The sequence below is a fragment of the Mustela putorius genome, unplaced genomic scaffold, assembly GCF_011764305.1.
Source record: "Mustela putorius furo isolate JIRA1106 unplaced genomic scaffold, ASM1176430v1.1 tig00003850_pilon_pilon_pilon, whole genome shotgun sequence".
Classification (NCBI taxonomy): Eukaryota; Metazoa; Chordata; class Mammalia; order Carnivora; family Mustelidae; genus Mustela; species Mustela putorius.
Genome location: NW_025422002.1, coordinates 12,908,201 through 12,924,437, shown reverse-complemented (window position 1 = coordinate 12,924,437; position 16,237 = coordinate 12,908,201). Strand labels below are relative to the sequence as shown.

General features: G+C 46.5%; 2 protein-coding genes and 1 non-coding gene across 5 annotated transcripts in view; 2 read left to right on the top strand and 1 right to left on the bottom strand.

The window, feature by feature from the left end:
- The first annotated feature begins 1,411 nt into the window (after positions 1–1,411).
- RPL32 (ribosomal protein L32) lies at positions 1,412–6,478 on the top strand. Its single transcript, XM_013054801.2, has 4 exons — positions 1,412–1,540; positions 2,843–2,943; positions 3,660–3,841; positions 6,303–6,478. The coding sequence occupies exons 2-4, from the start codon at positions 2,848–2,850 to the stop codon at positions 6,430–6,432; spliced, it is 408 nt and encodes a 135-aa protein (XP_012910255.1). The 5' UTR covers positions 1,412–1,540; positions 2,843–2,847; the 3' UTR covers positions 6,433–6,478.
- LOC123387256 lies at positions 2,636–2,775 on the top strand. Its single transcript, XR_006601586.1, has one exon. It is a non-coding gene; the product is annotated as a small nucleolar RNA SNORA7 (small nucleolar RNA).
- Positions 6,479–7,189: 711 nt separating the features above from the next.
- CAND2 (cullin associated and neddylation dissociated 2 (putative)) overlaps positions 7,190–16,237 on the bottom strand; it is a 33,483-nt gene continuing 24,435 nt past the window's right edge. Inside the window, exons 12-16 of one of the 3 annotated variants that reach the window (XM_004738562.3) lie at positions 15,583–15,752; positions 13,913–14,077; positions 11,628–11,735; positions 9,078–9,327; positions 7,190–7,703 (exon numbers count right to left, since the gene is read on the bottom strand). In XM_004738562.3, coding sequence (XP_004738619.2) covers positions 9,100–9,327; positions 11,628–11,735; positions 13,913–14,077; positions 15,583–15,752 — 671 coding nt within the window. In that variant the 3' untranslated portion in view covers positions 7,190–7,703; positions 9,078–9,099. Of the gene's footprint in view, positions 9,328–11,627; positions 11,736–13,912; positions 14,078–15,582; positions 15,753–16,237 lie in introns of all 3 variants that reach the window. The other 2 variants (XM_004738563.3, XM_013054762.2) reach the window with 2 other exon arrangements.

Here is a 16,237-nt window from a genome sequence, read left to right as displayed (position 1 = left end):
ATCTCAGTGCTCATGGGAAAGCAGCTGGCAGTGCAGGTATCCAGTGCCCTTCTCTGTGAAATACAGTGGCAACGGGTCTCTTATCCCGCAGAGTTGGAGCCATTTTGGTTACTGTTTCTCAAATCTCTTGGATCTTTCACAGTTGGAGGCATGGTCTCTGGTTCATTGATCCATTAGCTTGATTAGCCCACCTGACCCCATCAAGACCTTTTCCTTCACAGCACATAATGTTGGGTGCTGTTAGCACAGTGATTTCATGCTCTGCAACCCATCTGACTTCCCAGAGCCTGCAAGATAAGCAGGATCCATGAGATTTGCTGTAGTCATAGGCACAAAGGGGTTCCAGTCTCAGCCTTATCGCTTGCCAGCTGTGTGACCTCAGACAAGACATTTCACATTTCACTCTTCTAGGTCTCCTCAAACTCCCCTACCCTTTACAGTCAAAATCTTATGAAGGAGCTGTCAACCCTTTCTTCCCTTCTCACTTCTCATCCAATGGACAACACAATCCAGTGTAGCTTCAGTCCCCATCTGGACCCTGGAACTACTGTCAGGATCAGTGGAGTTACCTGGGTGGCTTAGTGGGTTAAGGGTCTGCTCTCCAATTAATCCCGTCATGGTCCCAGGGTTCTGGGATCCAGCCCTGCATCGGGCTCCCTGCTCAGCGGAGAGCCTACTTCTCCCTTTCCCACTGCCTGCTTATCCCCCACCCCAAACCCGCCACTTGCCCGCTCTCTATGTCAAATACAAATCTTTAAAAAAAAAAAAAAAAAAAAGATCAGTGATGACATCTGCATTGTGTTCAAATTGTGGAATCAAAGTGCAATTTTTTTTACCCTGAAATGTGATTTTTTAACAACAATGTTAAAAACAAAATCTAAGTAAGACAAAACCAAGAACAATTTAACATTAAGCAGATTAACCTAATGATTAGAAGTGTGGATTTTGGAGTCGAATCCCCAAACTCCCCTTTCTACATATGTAAAATGGGGGAAATAAGAGAACTACCTCACAGAATTGTGGGAAGGAGAGTAAAACCCATCGAATGATAGCTGTTACAGTCTCATTGCTATATTACCCTATACATTCACGTGAGGGAATTAAGAAGTCTCTGTTTTGTTCCCTCCTGGCCACGAAGAGGCGCACTTAGCAGCAGAACAAACTCGGGCGGAAATAAAAAAAAACCTGGGTTCTTCTCCAGAGGAATGGCTTCAATTTCTGGCGGAAGTGTATGCCCCCCCACAGGTCTTATAAGCTCAGAAAGAATTCCAAATGTTCTATGTAGTCCCAACAGCAGGTATGAAAAATTGTCAGTACTACTCGCAGATATTAATATATAGGAAAACAAAGGTATCCCTCGACTTTTTTTTTCCAGTAGTATTTCTCTGACGAGTCTTTCTTTTCTTTGAAGGACGAAGAACCGGAAGTGCTCTTTTTCCCCCGGCCAGGACCGAGAGGTTAAGTCCCATCAGCCCTCGCGCGCCACCCTCCGCTCTCTTCTTCGGCGCTGCCTGCGGAGGTTGCAGCCATCTGTTACTGGGTGAGTTTTAATCGTTGTCCATCCGCATCTGTGCGGTCTTCATCTCTTTTTGTCGCTTCGTGGTGAGGAGGCTTACCCTTCCATGCAGTCGTCTTGGCGGGCTTTGTCCTTGTCAGTTGGCTGGTGTATGTACGGGAACAGGGAAGCGGCCCAGCCGATGATGGAGGTTCGCTTCCCAGGGCCACTTGCCCTTCTACGGAGGCTGCCTGTTGTCTCTCTCAGTGTTGCGGACAGCTTGTTTGAGCTCTGGGAGTGAAGGTCGCCCTCCGGGTCTAGCCTGAGGGAGCTTGTCGGAGCCGTGGAGCGACCAGAGGGTTCGGGTGTGATGACGAATACTCGAATCACCTTGGTCAGTGAAGTGTGCCCGCGTGTATCTTCTCTTTCCGCTGACGGACGCTCCTTCCTCTGCAGTTTTCTGGTTGGTCTTGGGGTTGCTGCTGCGGCCGGATCACCTCAGAAAACAGACCAGCCATTGTGAGCTGCGAGTCGATTAGTTCCGTTAACAAATGCTGATGGCGGGTCAGGCTCTCAGGGAATATAGAACCGCGTCCTGCGAGGAAATCGTGTTGCGGGTGGGGTGCGTTCGTTTATCGAACGCGACGTTCGCTGCGCACTTAACCAGGTGTTAAGGAGGCGGTGAGGAGACTAGAAAAGTGTGCTGCCGGAGGAAAAAATGGGGTGACCGGGAAGTCCGCTTTGAGGAGGGTTATAAATTGAGATTCGGATGATCTCCAGGTAGAACGGAAGTTCAGAGGCCTAGAAACATGTTCTGAGTACATCGTGGTTTTGTAGGCCTGTGGTAAGGGAATTGAAGTGCAACAGTTCTCAGGGAAACACGGGTTTCTCTTCAGGTCTGCTTGCGTTCATTCACTGCAGGCATTCAGTGTGCGGTATCCTTGCCATTTTACAGGTGAACTAAGACCCCGGTTCTTGTAGCCTGCCCAAGCTCTGCGTATCTAAAAGGAAATTGGACTGTCTACGGTTTGGGATACTAGAAGTGGGATTTGCTGCCCTGTGCAAGTTGAGAACATGTGGGGTCGATTTGTGTTAGATAAGCTGTTAGCATTCTTCCTTGGCTTTAGGGGGTGATGCCTTGACCTCCCAGGATCGCGTCTGGAGAGTGGTTAGTATTCTGCCAGCTTCGGAGACGGGAGGGAAAGCAAGCCTGGCAGAGGTACCCATTCCATTCCCAGTTTGCTCAGTAGCTGGTGATTGGAAGACACTCTGCAACAACGTTCAACTCCTGTGCAGGAAAGCCTCCTTCCAGGACTGCTTGACGCCATCTCTGTCTCTTTCTTGAAGGCATCATGGCTGCCCTCAGACCTTTGGTGAAGCCCAAGATCGTTAAAAAGAGGACCAAGAAGTTCATCCGGCACCAGTCAGACCGATATGTCAAAATTAAGGTATATATCGTCCCGGGATGGAAGTACTTGTTGGGGTGGAGGAAGGAACTCCTAAATGGGCTTCTGGACTTCTGGCATCACCTGGTCCAAAGAGTACCTTTGGCAGATGAACAACTCTGGTTGGTGCTAGAGCTTTCCAGAAACTCAAGTCTCCCTGAGTATGCCTTACTGGCACTCAGTCACTTCATTATAATATAAGTTGAAATTTAAATCGCCGGGGACACTGACTGTTTTGAGGTGTCTGGAGGCCTGAATCATTTTAGGTGGCCTCAAGACATTAGATTATCCTTATTTTTATGATGAGAAAACTTAACATCTTCAGTGCAGTGTTGAAACCCATGCTCTTCACTCTTCATCTTAACTTTATATATAGCCTCTTCACATTCTATCAGTATATAGTCTGCTTTTCCTTTGTTGAGTGTGGATGTGAGTCTATTCCTGGTAGTCCAATGCAGGAGCCCCCATTTTTTCCACCACTAAATATGAGTGTGTGTGTGTGTGTGTGTGTAAAAAGGTGTAGTGAAATACTGTAACCCAGATAGCTACTGTTTGGCATATTTCCTTTTCATTGTGTGTGTGTGTATAAAAAGGTGTAGTGAAATACTGTAACCCAGATAGCTACTGTTTGGCATATTTCCTTGTCATTGAGTCCTCTCTTTTTTCTCCAAAAGGAAAAGTTGTTAGCAAAGACACTAACCCTCCTGTGTTTATTTCAGCGCAACTGGCGGAAGCCAAGAGGCATTGACAATAGGGTGCGCAGAAGATTCAAGGGCCAGATCTTGATGCCCAACATTGGTTACGGGAGCAACAAGAAGACAAAGCACATGTTGCCCAGTGGCTTCAGGAAGTTCCTAGTGCACAACGTCAAGGAGCTTGAAGTGCTGCTGATGTGTAACAAGTGAGTTGGGTCCCACCTCTGGGTTTGATGTCAGAAGTCTGCATCTGTGAGCATTTTTGGTAGGGACTCTAGCATTTAGAAGAGTTGTATATTCTCTCAGGAGCTTAAAGAATGCTTGTTGGGGACTTCGAAGTATTTCCTTTGCTGGAGTAGGGAAAGGGAACTTACCTGAAAAGTGTAGAGACCTGAGATCTGGAAAGAGAAGGACTTTGCCCAATAATACAAACACTGGTATCCTTTTGGCAGTTCTTTGCAGAACATTGCTGCGTGTGGAGGTGGGGTGGGGGGATATCAGATACAGCCTCAGACCAAAGGGGCACTTAGTGCTGTGGCCAGGGGTATCTTCCTTCAGAAGGCTATGGAGTTAGACGAGTTGCCTGATAAGGAGCTCTATTCTGAGATGGAGAAAAGGAGGAAGACTTGGCAGGCAGAGGATGACTTGCACAAAGTTGTAGAGATGCAAGAGTGCACGAAGGGTTCACAGCATTACATTCAAGTATTTTGAGAAAGTTAGACACTTTATGAGCGCCGTGGGAGAAAGACTGCTGAGGCCAAAATTAGTGCGGTGGGATGAGAAAACATTTCACCCGGGAAGTGATTTGGATGCTTTGAATCTGGTTTGGAGGGAATGGTGTTTCTTTGGTAAAGCAGAGGACGGTTTTCTTCGTTCCTGTTAAACAGAAGCTGAAAACCTGTTTTCTTAATTAGGATGTGGAGAGTGTGACTAACTATAGGACCTGTGTGTGCTTGCTTACAAAGATCTTTCATATGTAGTGATTGTAGGCACAAGTAATAGAAATAAACAAAACCATTATTCTCACTTTGGTTGAGTTTTCTAGGTTGGGAATTTAACTGGGTGTTGGGATACTGGAAATTTTCCTTTGAAAATCCTTGGGTGAACAGAGGAATTAGGGGTGGCTGCCCAAACCCCAATTAGGTGGATGGAAAATTGTGACATAAAGATGCAATTCCTTTTGTGTAGCAGAAATGCTGCAGTGCTGGTGTTGCTGGTTACCAAAAAGATACTCTTAAATAGCTTGGCAGTTTGTATCTGGAGCCATAGAAATATTTGAAATCTATGACCTTTAATCCACAAGTTCCATTTTTGGATACTTATCCCTAAATAAAAAGCATTTTGAAACATTTTAACAGTTGTTCAATTTGAGCAGTTGAAAATACTATTTGTAAATGATGGGAGTATAAGCACTGGGTGGAATGTTACATGTGTTATTGAAATGATTGTCATGTGTCGGGAAAATACCTGGGCAGACAGAAGTATTTAAGATAATACATAGAGTGAGTGATTGGTTATTAAATACGCATGTGGATATGGACTTGAGGTATTTTTGGAAAAAGCTTAAAGTGTTGAAAAATATAATTGGAACATTTCAAAATACAGCTACTTTGACTTTGAGTGGACTCCTTTATAGAAGATAATTCTTTGGGTTTGCTTGTCTCGCACTTAAGCTATTTTGCTAGAATTCTTAAAAAGAATTTGTGTATGTTCATTGCCTGATTTAGTCACTGCTTATAGCTTTCTTTCTGTTTTTGCTGAAATTCCTCCGGGTAGAGCGGCGTCCTTTTTAAGATTTTTTATTTTGGGGGCTCCTGGCTGGCTCATTTGGTAGAGTGTGTGACTCTTGATCTCAGGGTCCCATGCTCTATTGACTGAGCCAGTCAGATGCCCCGAGAGTGTCTTTTCTTAATCTGCTCTTAATGGTGTCATAACTTGACTGAAATGTTCTCATTAGGCCAATTTGTTACCGAACTGGGGCCTGATATAGCTGTGAGGAATGAGTAGATTAGAACAGTATCTGCCAGCCAGATACTCAGGAAATATTATTGCTGGGTGACTTCAGGCAATGTTACTTCTAAATTTGAATTTTGACTGCAGCAGTCAAACAAGTAAAATGTGAATGTCTAGGCCAGGAAACCCATGGCTTAATCAGACTGTTGGATTCTCCTCCTGCTCTGCAGAGAGTTTCAGAACTTAATGGGCAAGTCCAAGCTCCCTGAGACTGCCCTGTGTTGGGCAGATTGACTGTGAAAGGATTGGGGGAGAATGTTTGAACTTGGAATCTGGGACTGAGCCATCCTAGCCCTGTCCATTTCTAAGTATCTTACTTGGGAATTCGCTTGCACCTTTAAGGGTCATGGTTGGTCTGTAAGAGGAGGCAATACCTGGATTACAAGGCTGCTTGTAAGGATTAAGTGAGGGGACAGTGAGTACTTCTGTCACTATCAGTAAATACTTGAAGAGTCCTACTGCTGGTACCATGGAATTTAGGAAAGTTAGGATTTGGGACTGTGTGGGTCTTTTTCATCAACTTTGCCAGAGCCCTCATGGCTCTGTGCTATGGCTCTGGAGGTGATGTGACCAAAAACTGCTGCCCTCCCAGGGAAACTCCAGAGCATGTGTTCATCTGGCTTGCTCCGTACTCACGAACTGCTTCTCTTCCAGATCTTACTGTGCAGAGATTGCTCACAACGTCTCCTCCAAGAACCGCAAAGCTATTGTGGAAAGAGCAGCCCAGCTGGCAATCAGAGTCACCAATCCCAATGCCAGGCTGCGCAGTGAAGAAAATGAATAGACAGCTTGTTCACGTTATATTTGTGTTAATAAAACCATAAAACTACCATCTGGCATTTCCCTCCTTGGTGTCTGCATGGAGATTATTCTTTTGCCCATTAATGCTCTGGAATCCTCCATTTGGAAGGGGTGTGTTTATAAGGATACTTCATTCTTCATAGGGCACAGGCCTCTGGTGCCCAGAGCAGCTTTATCAGCTCCAGTTGGGGCTGGGAGAGACTTGGGCTCAGACCAAGGAACATTCTAAGACTTTTGATTGAAGGACTTTGCAGCTCAGAGCAAGTAGTCATCCTTAGCCTCACTTTGTAAATTTGGATGATGGTCACTGTATGTAGTTCTTGTGAGGTAGCCTCTGAACAAAAACATGACAGGATGCAGCACAAATCCCTCTACGATTAGCCTTGGATGCCTGAAGATAACTTTCGGTCTCCCTTTTATAACCCTCCCCCAGCTTGCTGCTTCAGGTAACTTAACTGCAGTTTCTGAAGGCTGGGATTCTTAACATCATTGGGCCTCTTGATTGGTACTCAGGATTTAACAATCAAGTTGCCTTTTTGACCACAGCCCTAAAACTTTGGCCGCAAAAGCTAGAATTTATCTATGTGAATTATAGGCATACTTCTCAAGACCCTGTGGTTTGGTTTCAAACCACTGATGAAGCAAATCAAACGCATTTTTCTGGTTTCTGAGTGCATATAAAAGTTGTTTATACTGTTATAATTTATTATGTGCAATAGCATGTCTAGACAACTCATACCTTAATTTAAAAATAAGTTTATTGCAAAAAATGCTAACCATCTAGTGCAAAAGTGCTAAACATAATTTTGAGTTGTGACCTTTGCTGGTGGAAGGTCTTAACCTCCATGTTGATGGCGGCTGACTGATAGGGTGGTGGCTCCTGAAGGCTGGGATGGCTGTCGCAGTTTCTTAAAATGAAGACCATGAAGTTGACTGCATTGACTGAGTCCAGAATGATTTCTCTGTAGCATGATACTGTTAGCACTTTACCCAAGAGCTTTCAAAATCGGGAGTGCCATCTTAGACCCTACCACTACTTCATCAACTAAGTTGATGTAATATTCTTCAGTTCTTTGTTGTCATTTCAACAATCCAGCATCTTCAAGAGTAGATCCCATCTCAACAAATTTTTTGCTCATAAGAAGCAATTCCATTGAAGTAGTCTCACGAGATTGCAGCAATTCAGTCCCATCTTCAGGCACAAGCAGTAACATCAATGATCACATCACCATAACATAATGAAAAAGTGAAAGTCTGAGAATTAACAAAATACGACAGGAAGTGAGCAAATGCTGTTGGAAAAATGGTATTGATAGATTTGGCTGAACACAGGGTTGCCACAAACCTTCATTTTGTAAAAAAAAAAAAAAAAAAATGCAGTATTTGCAAAGCACAAGAAAGAGGCATGTCTATAAGGTTATGATAGCACTTATCTAAGAACTGGCAGCAAAGGGCAGGATAATTGGGGATGTGGCATGAGGTACTGAAGAACAAGACAATCACTTATAGGGTGTTTTTTTCCCTACCAGCCTGGTCAACTGAGCAGAAATATTAGCCTGCTTAACAATTTTCTTGGCATGCTAGCCATGAGTGGATTTAAGTCCCTTAAACTGGGTATGTAAATTACAGGTTGCCTACCTCCATCCAGTTCAAAGCCTAGTCTGAAACATTTGAGTTAATTGTTGAGTTGTTTCCATGATTTCTTTAAATTGACTTGGGAAGTATACAGACAGTGGTCTACTGAGTAGAGGAAGTGTGCACAGAAAAAGTAACACTAGGTCTGTCCTTTATTAACCTGGGATAGCACAGAAAATTCTTTAGCCTATTGTTTAATATTTGTGTCTTCAATACTAAAAACTAGAAACAACATGTTCAAAGTCTTCCTCAGGACACAAACCAACTGTTGACACCTAGGTGGGTGACATAAAAGATGGTCTGTACTTTCTTGGTACTTATTTCCCAGTTAGCTACATAAGAGTTTTGAAATTAGAAAAAAAACAAACTAGATCTAATTCCCTACCTTGGCCCCCCTCCCCCTGCAAAAAAATTTCAGATTCATTACTGCCAATTAGAAAGTGAAGCATTTTGAATTCTAAAATGTTAAAGCTCAGAGAAGTAGCTTGACTCTTCAAGATGCCCACCCAGCACTAATGTTTGGCCTATCAGATCAAGTTAAGTGAAGAGTGGGAGAGGTGTGAGTGACAAATCTGGGACAATGGTGGGCAAAGAGGCCAGCCGGCTGTCTCCTAACTTTCTGCAGCTGTGAGCATAAGAGTATTTCTAAACACTACTTAGTCCTTAGTGAGGCAGGGACTCCCCACTTTGAAGGTACAGACCACCCTGTGTGAAGTCATGCATCTGTGTTTGTGTGGAAGGGCTTGGAAAATGTCCATGCCGTTTCCTTGAATGACTGTCCTGAGTTAAAGGGCCCAACTATTGGCAGCCCTGCAGCTCCTGCTGGGGGCCTCAAGTTGGGGGTCCTTGGAGAAGGCACTGTAAGCCCCAACCAGGAGCAGAAGGGCCCCCAGTGAGATGACAAAAGGGCAAAAGTAGAGAAGCCTATGGTGGGCAGGGGGACAGTGAGGCCTCATGCTTGGGTAGGCCTCCTTCTCTTAAGTAAGGACCCACCTGGGGGCAAAGTTGGGGGGTACTAGCTGAGCTCCATCGAGTCTGTGTTGGGGGCTGAAGCAGAATCCTTCTGGATGCTTTCAAAGAGGGCAGCAAGTTCGGGGTTGGATCGGATTTGGGAAGAGAAGTCAGCCATGATGGGGCTTTTCCCTACTTCTGGGATGGTCAGCAGGGCGGCCACTGCCCTCATCGCAGAGCGTTTCAGCTCGTCTTGCTTCTCAAATTCCTGCTTCACAGAACCAGCTTTGACCTAAAGTAGGAAAACAACGAGCCATCCTTTATTGAACTTAGCATCACACCACAGCTACCTCACTGGTCTCTGGATTCATCCCAACCACCTGTATCCTTCCCAGTTTAAACCACAGCACACTGTGGTTCCAGCCTCCTGAGGTTTCTTCTTCGCTTTTACCCCAGTGGGTTTCCCCAAAGGGGAATTTTTTGTCATTAAATCAACCTCAAGGTCACCTAGGGGGCCTCCGACCAACCAATCTAAACTGCCCACCTTTCTTATTATTAATAAATAACTGGATGGTGATAAATGCTGTAAAGTGTTCAGTTATCTCCTTCCCCTGACAGGATTCAGCCTATCTTTTCTTACTGTGCTTAAAACAGACTCTTGGTACCATGACTTAACTCAAAGACTGGATCACCATGACAGTCACCTTGCTGGCCTCGTCCCCCCTCCACTCAGGTGCCTGCCCCTGCAAGCTAGTCTGTGCTGGAAACCCCTCAAACTGCCTTGCCTGTCTTGTTTCTTCATCCCCCACCCTCTCCCACTTAGAGAATCTCAGAACTGCCCCACTCCTTATGAAATAAAGTCTGGATTCCTCTTGAGGCTGCTGACTTGGCCCAGACAAAGACTATTCCCCCTCAAAATTCCAGTGTAGAGGTTAAGAGCTTGGCACTGGGGTTGGACAGTCTTGGGTTTGAATGCTCTGCCCTGTAAGCACTGTGACTTCAGGTTGTCACTGCAAGCTGCACTTCCCTTTCTGTATGGAAGAGCCTCCTTTCCATAGAGTTGCTTTGAGGGTTAAATGGCTTAATACAGGTCCATATCCCCTGCTCTGAAACCCTTGGGGCCAGGTGTGGTTTGGAATTCAGGATTTGGTGTGTGTGGGGGGTTAGAAACAGGATAGTGTGCAGACAACGTGGTACAATATCATATAATCAAATACAGGAATATTTCCACTACTATATGAAAAATGAAAGAATATTATGCATGTCACAGCAAGAGAGAAAAGCCATAAATAGCCTCAGGCCAGTTCAAGTCAAGTTTTGTTGCCAAACAAGTTCCAGAGCTTTGTAGGCTTCAGCAGATGAGGGATTGTGGACACATATGCAGCAAGTTCTCATCTCAGTGCCTGACAAACAGCGTCCTCTGCAGCCATTCCGAGTGGCCTATGTGTGGGCCTCAGATTGAAGCTCCTCTTGCCATCTGGGCTGAGTGAAGGGGGGTCTGCAGTCCTTCCCTGGGAACTGCGATCCTTCTCCATGCCAAAAGGCTCAAAGAAAATTAGAAATGATTTGGCCACTGAAACAGTCAAGACTGCAAGAGTCCTGCAGAAACACAGCTTCTTTTTACTTCATACCCACATATGTTTCAAAGGGAAACTTACAAGGCAGGTTTCTATCTATTAAGAAACCACCAATTTTAATGTTTTATCCACAGAAGATTTTATTTTATTGGAAAAGGTTTTGCTACTTGAAAATCACTGTTCTGTGGATATCTCTCCTCCTTAAGCTCCAAACTGAAATACTCTACTACTTTTAGGTTAATTCCTACCCTTTCAAAATCCAAGTTAGTTCTTTTAGTCACCAGGTAATTACTGGATACCCACCCCCTGGGTATGCCAGGCTCTGTTCCCAACACTGCATGTTGCCCCCAGGCCTCTGGCTCCGAATCCCTCCCCTGGATCCTTGAGGCACTCTAGCTTATCAGCAACTCTGCCCTGTATCAATCAACCAATCAATGGTTTCTATCTTTCCAAGAGTCTCACTCGTTTCCCAATTAGGATGTGGGAGAAGAGGGGAGCCTGGGTGGCTCAGTCAATTAACCGTGTGCCTTCAACTTGGGTCATGATCCCTGAGTCTTGAGATGGAGCCCCACGTCAAGCTCCCTGCTCAGTGGGGAATCTGCTTTTCCCTCTGCCCTTACCCCCTTCATGCTCGCTCGCTCTTGCTTTCTCTCAAATAAATAAATACAATCTTAAAAAAAAAAAAAAAAGGATTTGGGAGTGGGGAACCCACCAGGTTCAATGTTGTATCCCTAGTACCTTGCAATGAGGCCCAGCACCCAGGAAATGTTTAATGAATGAAAGAAAGAGCCGGGTTTGAATCTCAGCTCTGCAATTTACTAGCTGGGTAGCCTAGGTCCATAACTTCACCTCTCTGAGTCTCTGCTCCCCTGTGTATACAGTGGTGACAATAAGAAGTGCCTTACAGGAGGACGACAACAATGAAATGAAGCCCTTCATACACCACCTAGAAAGGGTAACTGTGAGCAATCCGCAGGTGTGCCCAGCGCTAAGTGGGGTAGGGGGAGGGAGGTACCTTGGCGGTGCAGGTGGCCCTGAGTGGTTCAATGAGCCGGTCCACTCTCTGCAGAACAGGTGCGGGACACAGGGTAGCCAGTCGAGCGAGCATGATGAAGGTCAGCATCTACCCAGGAGGAAGAAGACAGAGTTCATGGTGAAATGGCCCAGGACCAAAAGGAGCAGAGGCCATGGAAGATCAGGGGCTCTGGTCCCAACACTTGGAGCTCAGGTCCAAACTCTAGCACTAATTCCCACCAGGGCCCTGCCCGAGTCTCTCCTGCTCTGGGCTTCAGTTTCCTTATCTATAAACTATGACTGGCAATGGCTCCCATGCCTGGCTGACCTGGGGAGGATCAGATGAGAAGAGGTACCAGGGAGGGGGCGATTCTCCAGCTCTGATGCCCACAGGACCAGGCAGATACTGGCCATGAGTGAACAGGGCCAGAGGGCAACTGGGCAGGAGTCAAGAGCCCATACTCCAGACCTCAGCTCTCAGCTCCAGCCAACTGTGGCTGTGGGAATGTGGCCCCAGCTGATAGCCTGCTTTCCAAAGACACTCTGATTTTCATGGAAGATCTCTCAACTCTTAAATGTTGACACCCAGTTAAAAAGCAAACAAACTACTGTGTGAGCCAACTAAACACATCCACAGGCCTGGATGCAGCCTGCAGGAGACTAATGCTGACCTCTTGGGAAAATGGTCAAGTTTTCTTGGGAAAATGGTCAACCAGTGCTCCACACCATAAAGGATGGTTGTCTGGATTCTACGTGCCCTACCCAACCCCTCCACTGTCTACCCTTCCCTGATTCCCCCACAACCCATGGCAAAGGAGGGCGACCAGGGCCACAGCAGCAAAGAGCACAGCATTACACAGCATAAGCTGCAACCCAGGGCTCTTCCACTGCCCAGCTGCTGCCTTTGAACCCACCAGCTCTCTGGTCTCACCCCTGTAAAGTGGGCTACACCATCCAAGGATACAGTGTAGACTCAACAAGATAACTCTAGGGGCTCAAGACATGTCATACCCACCCTCCTCAACACCAGAGGGAGCCCAGACACTGGGGTCCGAATGTGGCACTGATGTCAGGCCCTGTCCCATACTCCTGGGAGGACAGATAAGAGGATGATGGGGCCAGAATGGGTGGAAACAGGATAGCATGGGGAAAATGCCTGTAAAAACAACTGGCTTTTATCAAGCGACAGTGGGGCTTGGCCATCTCTCACATCACTGCGAAGGGACCGACTCACTCTTCTCAGTGCAGCCAGCATTCCATGACCAGAGGTACCAGCCCACTGATGGGTGGACATTCAGGAAGCCACCAGCTTTCTCCAACCCCCCCAGAGCTGGGAAGAACAATCTTGAACATAGAAACTCCAAACACATTTTGAGGAGTGAGTCCAAAGGCTCTGTTTATGGAGACGGAACTGCTAGATCAAGAATGTGTCAAAGAATTCTAAATGTTTCTCCTTATGGCTAAACCATCCTCCAAAGAGCTCTCCCAGTGTAGACTCCCACCAAAGGTGTTTGACAGCTTGGCTCTCTTTCTTTCTGTTTTTTAAAAGATTATTTATTTATTTATTTGACAGAGAGAGAGAGAGAGAGAGAGTGATCACAAGTAGGCAGAGAGGCAGGCAGAGAGAGAGGAGGAAGCAGGCTCCCTGCTGAGCAGAGAGCCAGATGTGGGGCTCAATCCCAGGACCCTGAGACCATGATCTGAGCCAAAGGCAGAGGCTTAACCCACTGAACAACCCAGGCGCCCCAGCTTGGCTCTTTCCCTGATTGATAATCAGGAAAAAATCAGGCTCGGTCGGTTAAGCATATGACTTCAGCTCAGGCCAGGATCCCAGGGTCCTGGGATGGAGTCCCATATCAGGCTCCCTGCTCAGTGAGGAGTCTGCTTCTCCTTCTGCCCCACCCCTGCTCTCTCCATCAAATAATACATAAAATACTAAAAAAAAATAAAATAAAATAAGAGGGGCACCTGGGTGGCTCAGTAGGTTAAAGTCTCTGCCTTCCGGTTGGTCATGATCTCAGGGTTCTGGGATCGAGCCCCACATCCAGCTCTCTGCTCAGCAGGGAGCCTGCTTCCCCCACCATCTGCCTGTCTCTCTGCCTACTTATGAACTCTGTCAAATAAATAAATAAAATCTTTTAAAAGAGAGAGAGAGAATAATGCGGTTATCTTTATGGGGGTGCCTGGGGTGGAGAGTGGGGGACAAACAAGCAGTGGGCCCTAGTGGTGCTCGCCTGTCCCCTCGGTATGGGGTGGGTGCTGTTCTGGCCAGGGGGCCTGTCCTACCCGGATATCATAGTGGTCCTTCAGGCCATCCTCCACGTGGTTCAGGAACTCGCAGATGTCCAACCGGCCTAGGCAGCTCTCAAGCAGCGAGTACATGCACTCAAAGGCTGCCTTCCGCACGTCTAGCCCGTCGTCCACTGTGTGCTTGAAGGGCCCCATCTCCACCTGCAGGACAGAAGGATGACGAGGGTTACGGGATGGGACTCTAGGGTGTAAGGACACCTCCCTCAGTCCCTGCTGCACGCCCCACCTCCCTTGTTCGGTATTGTGTTCTGTCGCCGAATCAAGCCTCATACTCTCAAGCCTCTTGCCTTTGCTCAGCCTGCAATGTCCTCCAATGATAACAGTAACATGCGTGCCTGGGTGGCTCAGTCGGTTTTAAGCATCCGACTTGGTTTCAGCTCAGGTCATAATCTTGTGGTTGTGGGACGGAGCCCCGCATCAGGCTCTACACTGAGCCTGGTGTCTGCTTCAGATTCTCTCTCCCTCTCCCTCAGCTTGCTCACACCCACCCTCTCTCTCTAAAATAAATAAATAAAATCTTAAAAAAGCCAGTAACAATAATTATTATGGTCTACGGAGCAGTGATAAGATGCCAACCACTGTGCTGAGTGCTTGACAAATGAAATTTTACTCAAGCATCACAACAGCCCTAGGGAGACAGTATTACCAATAACCCCATTTAACATATGAGGAAACTAGACTCAAAGAGGTTAATTAACTCACCCAAGAACATACAGCTAGTAAGTAGCTGAACTAGAATTTAAAAACCCAGGTCTGAAGCTTTTAACCACAAGGCTCTGTGCTTAATGGTAAACTGCTTCTCACCCCTAAAAGCCCCAATTAAAGGCCCCCTCTTTTGGGAAACTTTCCAAACCCCTCTAAACACAGTCACTTCCTCGTCAGCAATGCCAGGTGGTTCAAACCTTTTTATTATATCATGTGATGACAGATGTTAAGTCACCTTTTTTTTTTTAAAAGATTTTATTTATTTATTTGACAGAGAGAAATCACAAGTAGTTGGAGAGGCAGGCAGAGAGAGAGAGAGGAGGAAGCAGGCTCCCTGCTGAGCAGAGAGCCCCATGCAGGACTCGATCCCAGGACCTGAGATCATGACCTGAGCCAAAGGCAGCGGCTTAACCCACTGAGCCACCCAGGTGCCCCTGTTAAGTCACCTTTAATCTCTGCTCCTTAAAACCTTGTTTAAGGATTTAAGTCAGTGAAATAATTGGCAGAATGGGTGCCTCTGTCCCTGAGGAGGGCAGGAGCTCCCTGTTGGCAGACACCATGTCTGGTCCAGCTCTGATCCTGCCACCCTGCCACCGGGCTGGCCGTCAGTGAACCCCTGCTGATTGCTGAGTGATAGTAAGAAGCACCAACACCTACTGAGGCCGACAGTGCGCCAGGAGCAGTTCTGAGCCCCTGCAGGACATAACTCATGGAATCTCCTCCACAATGCTCTGATGCAGATACAAATTAGTCTCCTCATTGTGCCAAGAAGAAAACTGAGGCTCAGAGTGAATGAAATGGTCCTACGCCCCCATGCCCAGGGTCAGACAACCGGGAAGTGGAGGAGTGGGACTTGATTGAGGCCCCAGGTGACCTGAATCCTTGCCACAGCCCCACTGGTCAGGCCCAGGGCTTCCTGCTCTATGCCTCTCCAGCCTCACCTCTCGAATGAGGTCCCTGCGGATCTTCGTCTCCTGGTAGAGGAGGGGCAGGATGTCATCCAGCAGGTCCCGGACCAGCGAGGGCTTGTTGTGCACAGCCGAGTTGAAGAAAGCCAGGGTGGCGCGGCGCACATTCAGGTCTGGGTCCTGCAGGCTCTCCATAAACTCTCCTGGAAATATGAGAGGAGGTGTGTGGGATGGCTGGGCCAAGACACAGACCACCTCCACCCCTGACCTTGATTACCTGCGTAATGGGCAGACTTGGCCAAATGGGGGCAAACGTGTTCTGAGCATCTACTTTTTTGCCAGGCACAAGTACTCAGAGCCCAGTTAAGAATGTGAACTAGAGTCTGGCATGGGTTCAAACCCAGGTTCCACAACTGCCTAACTATGGGACCTTGGATAGCCTCAGTATCTTATCTATCAAATGGGAGTAAGAGCAGTACCATAGTAGAGGTCTGTTTTTAAGATTTAAAATGTAGTGACGTGATACACACACACACATATTTATTATATATAAATTTTTATTATACACAGTACATATTTATTTACATAAACTAAATCTATATAAAATATAAATACATAGAAGACAGCCTGGCACAGACCAAGGATTCTATAAATGGTAACTTGATATTATTATAGATAGGGCTCTTGG